This window comes from Oenanthe melanoleuca, chromosome 3, assembly GCF_029582105.1.
Source record: "Oenanthe melanoleuca isolate GR-GAL-2019-014 chromosome 3, OMel1.0, whole genome shotgun sequence".
NCBI classification, from domain to species: Eukaryota; Metazoa; Chordata; class Aves; order Passeriformes; family Muscicapidae; genus Oenanthe; species Oenanthe melanoleuca.
The window spans coordinates 106,354,789-106,361,021 of NC_079336.1; the positions used below are offsets into that span (position 1 = coordinate 106,354,789).

Consider the following 6,233-nt stretch of genomic DNA (forward strand, 5'->3'; position numbering starts at 1 on the left):
TTGGTGTATGGTTGAATTTTTCAGCTTCGTATTGTATTTCACATACCTAGTGTTACAAACCTTCCTTCAGCCCTGTTTTTAGCATTCTCCAGTAGTGTAACTGTGGTTGACATTAAAAATACGTCCAATGTTTCCCTTGCATCAGTTAAGAATGTTTTGACAAGGATTTTCAAATGCTGGAAAAGTATTTTTCAAATGATGCAACTTCTGCTTAAACCTCACTGTCTCCCTCTCAGGCTGTGATTACAGAGCTCTAAATGTTTTGTATTAACTGTGAAAAGACAGAGAGACTCTTAGACAAATGCTCTTTCTGTGCAATAGGCAAGCCAAGTTGCTGGTTTGCTTAAAAACAAAGGAGTATGTGCTCTGATAACATATGCTTTAAAATAATGAAATGAAGAGGCAAACTGAAGTGTAATTCACCGTCCCATTCATTTATGGATTGAAAGGAAAATTAACCATTTTGGTAAAAACTAAACCTAACGCCTTTTTTTCACTTGGAGTTCTGTTTTAAATATTCAACAGCTTAAAGCATAATGTGCCTTTTTCATGTTAGACTCATCTTCCTTCTAATCCTTTGAGCAGTTTGCTTCTTGTGCCAGCTTTCAAAACTGGTAACTCTTGCCCTGCTTAAAGAACTCAGATGAAAAATTTATTTTAATGTTTGATTGCCATCACTTCTTGACAGAAAAAATGAACTTTTAGCCATTACCAAAACTGCAGAAGATACCCTAGAATTTACACATAACAGGAATATGGGAACCTTGGTATTTGCCTTGGCTTAGGAAAAACAGGTTCTGCCTTTCAGTGACATAAACCTATTTTTTTAATGGCTGTAATTTTATTATTGTTCTGTCTGGGAAAATCGCCCCATTCTGACTTGACAGAACTGTCACTAAGCCAAAGGAGATGAGCATAACAGTTTTCTGGAATGAATTCCTTTGAAATTACATCACAAGTATAGTAGTAAGTAATTTCTAAGTGCTGGAATTACCTGGAAGACCACCACTGAAAGTGTAGTCTTTGTTCACTAACTTCTTTTTGAGCCTCAGGATCTCTTGGGGCTTTTGCTTTTGGTTTGGTTTTGGGATGGGTTTCTTTCCTAACAGAGGTATCAGACATTAAATATGTGCAACATATCTGGAAGACTGATGAAACTGGTACCAACACAAAAAAAGTGTAAAAAAAGATTTATTGTGCAAACAGTGAGGAAAAAGGCTTCTGGTTTTTTTAAAATGCCACAACTTTGTAACACATAAAACTCTCCAAGTCCACTCAGTAACAGTCCACTCAAGTGAGTTATGCAATTGGCTTTGATTTTCCTTGCAGAAATGAGCTCCAGCCTCTGAGGTTTAACGCTGGCTCTCGAGCCAGATCCATTTTTTTAATACCTCTGAGGCAAGAAGGCAAAGAATGCCCCAACCAAATGGAAAGAGAGCTGTGGAAGCACTGGCCCGGGCTCTGCTAGCTCCTGACCCCTCGGGGCAGACCCTGCCAGCCCCGGGAGCTGCTCCCGGCGGCCAGGCTGTGAACGGCAGGCGCGGGGAGCTGCTCCTCCAGGCGGTGGAACTCCGTCAGGCGGAAGCGAGAGGCCAGCGTGTTCACCATCCTCCTCAGGGTGAAAAAGGCCGCCAGCACTTGGAAGGAGAGGAAGGCGGCAAAGATGATGTGCAGGGCTCGCTCCAGAGAGTGGATTTTCAGACCTTCATTAAACAGCAAGAAGAGAATTACAGGCAACTGTGGGAGGAGAGTCAGGAGCCAAAACCCAGCCAGCTCAGGCACCTATAATAGGGAGACATCACCTATTAAAAACCTGACAGCTGGGATGAAGAAATCCAAAATGTTGTGGAGAAAACACGTTTCGTCCTAATTTTTCAAAAGCCAGCACATAATGCGGAAAGGCAAAGAGAGGTGGCTTCATATTTCCATATCTTGTGTTTTTAAGCATGCTTTTATTTTCTGACAAAACAATTTTAGGGAGTGAGACAGCTCTCTTTACTTGGAACTCACAAAATTAAGTGGAAGCCAATGCCAAGGGAATAGAAGATGCAGAGTGCAACTGAAGAGAAACAACCATCTCCTCAACTTAAATCTCCTAAATAAAATGCATGCCAGTTCACGTTCAACTCCCAAAAGCAGAAATTCTTGCAGAAATTACTACGTACATCTGGTAACTTACTTTCTCCAGGAGATTGCCCACATATCCCAGGTAGAGTCGAATAAGCTCTGTCAGAGAGACCAGGATCATGATGGTGACCAGGATGAACTTGTAATAATCTGATAAGTCTGGATACTAGAAGGGAAAAAGAAAGTAAAAGTTTCTTTTTGTCGTGGTGTCTGTGATTAAATGAAGATACTCTGTGCTACTGTCAGCTGATAGTAGTGGCATACAAACACTCCTGAAGCTCCAGCTTCCATGAATTCCTAAGTCAGTGTAAAAACCTCTAACTCCAGTGAGCTGTATCCTGAACTAGGCTGTGTTTGATGTAATATACATTTACAAACCAGCACTTTTCCTTCTTTCTCACCTTCAGGTAGAGGATGGCAACTGTGATGAGCCACCAAAATGGAAAGAAATAAACATTGAAATAGAGGGACATCTGCAGTGGCAAACTGGAAAGGATTTCACAATCTGTAGAGAGAAAGAAGATTTTATCACTCCTGTAAATATGACAGAAGGATACTGCTCCACCTTAGCTTCATGCAAGGCAGTAATCTGACTCTTCCCCAAATTAAATGTTAAGAAAAATATTTTTATTTATCCAGAGGAAATCTTCACACCTTATCTGGAGTTGCATAATTTCCTGGAATCTAAGGCACCTTTTCGTTCCTGGGACAAAGTGTTTTTATAATTTAGTCATATATTTGAGTAGAGCATCAAATTGTTGATTATCTGGTGGCTTTTAGCTTACTCCACCATCTCTGACTGAGGCTTAGCTCAAGAGAGCTGCTAGAGAGTAGGCCTTGCATGGCCCACTCTTCATTTTCAACCTTTTATTTAAATAGACACTTGGATGGAAGCCAGTAATTCATCTGATTCTTATGAGGTAACAGTTTCAAATACATGTCAAACTAAAGCCTGCAGAGAACAAAATGCAATCACACAATGCAATGTAGAGAAAAGCAAGTCTCAAACTCCAACATGTGGGCAGTAAATTCTGTACTTACGATTTTATAATAGACCTACAAGGTCAGTCTTAAGGAAAAATTTACTTAAAATCAGAGAATCCAAGAGTTCTAATTTCAATTGTGATTACAATGTTTAGGTAATTTAAAGGTTTCCTTGACATGGCATTGCTATTTATAAATTCTATGCAAGTTCTGAAACTGTGTTTGGATGAATGTTTAAGCAATAGAAGCGAATTCTAATTCATTTTTCTATCCCTAAATTAAATTAATGCTTATTTGAAGGGATTGCTAAAATTAATAGAAAAGTCAGACAGTATTGCAATGGCCAGTTGCTACAGCAACTCACCAAGACATGTATGTGTAAAACCTAATTTTTGAAATCCCGATGCCCAATAATTTGCAACTGGTTTCAGTGGATTGGATATTAACATAGGAGTATTGTCTGAAACAGGAAGCTGAAGAAAAAAAGACTAAAGATAAAAGCTATTCGTGAAATGTTTGATAAATTAAGTGAAGAACTAGTAAGCATTAGCAGTATTACTACATAACAGAAGTGGGAACTCCTGCCTTGAAATAAGAGCATCGTTTTGATTAATGTGATCGGCTTAGAACAGATTTATCGGCTGAAATCAACACCGCCCCTCTGCGTAGGTGTACAGTGCGCACTGCCACGGCTACTCTGGCGCTAGAAGTTAGAAAAGAGCCTGCAAGTTCCACTGGCCACACGATGGACGCAGCCACGGCCAATACGGCGGGCAGGGTCCGTAAAGAGAAATCCGGCGGCGAAAGCAGCTCCTGCGGCGGGGCCTCGGGGCAGGCAGGAGAGCCCCAGCCCGGCTGTACAGGAGAGCCCCAGCCCGGCTGTACAGGAGAGCCCCAGCTCAGGCTGTACAGGAGAGCCCCAGCCCGGCTGCACAGGAGAGCCCCAGCCCGGCTGTACAAGAGAGCCCCAGCTCAGGCTGTACAGGAGAGCCCCAGCCCGGCTGTACAGGAGAGCCCCAGCTCAGGCTGCACAGGAGAGCCCCAGCCCGGCTGTACAGGAGAGCCCCAGCTCAGGCTGCACAGGAGAGCCCCAGCCCGGCTGTACAGGAGAGCCCCAGCCCGGCTGCACAGGAGAGCCCCAGCCCGGCTGTACAGGAGAGCCCCAGCCCGGCTGTACAGGAGAGCCCCGGGTCCCGCTGTACAGGAGAGCCCCAGCCCGGCTGCACAGGAGAGCCCCAGCCCGGCTGTACAGGAGAGCCCCGGGTCCCGCTGTACAGGAGAGCCCCAGCTCAGGCTGCACAGGAGAGCCCCAGCTCAGGCTGTACAGGAGAGCCCCAGCCCGGCTGTACAGGAGAGCCCCGGGTCCCGCTGCACAGCAGAGCCCCAGCCCGGCTGTACAGGAGAGCCCCAGCCCGGCTGCACAGGAGAGCCCCGGGCCCGGCTGTACAGGAGAGCCCCGGGTCCCGCTGCACAGCAGAGCCCCAGCCCGGCTGTACAGGAGAGCCCCAGCCCGGCTGTACAGGAGAGCCCCAGCCCGGCTGTACAGGAGAGCCCCAGCTCAGGCTGTACAGGAGAGCCCCAGCTCAGGCTGCACAGGAGAGCCCCAGCTCAGGCTGTACAGGAGAGCCCCGGGCCGGCTGTACAGGAGAGCCCCAGCCCGGCTGTACAGGAGAGCCCCAGCCCGGCTGCACAGGAGAGCCCCGGGCCGGCTGTACAGGAGAGCCCCAGCCCGGCTGTACAGGAGAGCCCCGGGTCCCGTTGTACAGGAGAGCCCCAGCCCGGCTGTACAGGAGAGCCCCGGGTCCCGTTGTACAGGAGAGCCCCAGCCCGGCTGCACAGGAGAGCCCCAGCTCAGGCTGCACAGGAGAGCCCCAGCCCGGCTGTACAGGAGAGCCCCAGCCCGGCTGCACAGCAGAGCCCCAGACCGGCTGTACAGGAGAGCCCCGGGCCCGGCTGTACAGGAGAGCCCCAGCCCGGCTGTACAGGAGAGCCCCGGGTCCCGCTGCACAGCAGAGCCCCAGCCCGGCTGTACAGGAGAGCCCCAGCCCGGCTGTACAGGAGAGCCCCGGCCCGGCTGTACAGGAGAGCCCCGGGTACCGCTGTACAGGAGAGCCCCGGGCCCGGCTGTACAGGAGAGCCCCGGGCCGGCTGCACAGGAGAGCCCCAGGCCGGCTGTACAGGAGAGCCCCGGGTCCCGCTGTACAAGAGAGCCCCAGGTCTCGCTGCACAGCACAGCCCCAGCGCAGGCTCCGGGCCCGGCCCGCGCGGTACCTGCGCGGTAGCCCGGGAACCCCGGAGGGGCGGGGGACATGTCGCCGAGCGCGGCGCGCTGTCTGTCGCTGAACATGGAGCTGCTGAAGGAGACGAGCCGCCGCCGCAGCGGCTCCGGCAGCGTCGGGGGCCCCTCGGGCCGCGCCATCTCGCCCGGGCCGCGCTACGCGAGGGAGGAGCCCGGCGGGCTCGGGGCGGGGCGCTGGGAGCGGAGCCTCCGCCTCGGGGCGGGCCGGGCCCGCTGCGGTGTGCGGCTGCTCGGAGCTGCCGCTGGCGTCCCTTCCCTTCGTTTCGGGTCACAAGGATTTTTTTTCCTACTCTGCGAGGGCGGGGTGTGGTTTTCTGAGAAGCTAAGCGGAATGCTGGCCCGAGGAAAGCTGCGGTAGAGCCGCTCTGCTTCCAGCTAGATAAATCCGGGAAAGTGCTGGTCCTCGATGACGGCCAGAGGGAGAGAGGGGCAGTGAAAAGAATTTTATGTTTAAAGTGGATATGAGTGACTCAGTGTAACTGAGCCAGGAAATACCAGGAAATCTGTGTGTGCTACTCTGAAGTTAAAAGTGGCGAGAGCAACACAGCCATTCTAGCCAAGTTAGCTTTGTCCCTTGTGTCAGGAAAATTAATCCACGAACACCAGAAGTTTATGTCCAAAAAGGAGACAGAGGAGTCCTTTTTGCTTTATTCGAATGAAGGGAGAGGCCATGGGGCATTCCCCTGGGATCTCTTAAATTTTTGGAGGACTCAGCCTCCTTTTTCTCCTAATTTCCCGGCCACATTTCCCTCTCTCTTTCCCCACTGGCTGAGGTTCTTGAGAGGTACAGACTTCCCAGGATGCCTGATACACTGAGATTCCC

General features: G+C 50.0%; 1 protein-coding gene across 1 annotated transcript; it reads right to left on the reverse strand.

Annotated features, from left to right (window-relative positions):
• Positions 1-1,171: 1,171 nt before the first annotated feature.
• On the reverse strand, positions 1,172-5,581 carry TMEM17 (transmembrane protein 17). Its single transcript, XM_056488853.1, has 4 exons — positions 5,383-5,581; positions 2,529-2,632; positions 2,180-2,293; positions 1,172-1,782 (listed from the first exon to the last, which is right to left on the reverse strand). The coding sequence occupies exons 1-4, from the start codon at positions 5,528-5,530 to the stop codon at positions 1,465-1,467; spliced, it is 684 nt and encodes a 227-aa protein (XP_056344828.1). The 5' UTR covers positions 5,531-5,581; the 3' UTR covers positions 1,172-1,464.
• Between the last annotated feature and the right edge of the window lie 652 nt (positions 5,582-6,233).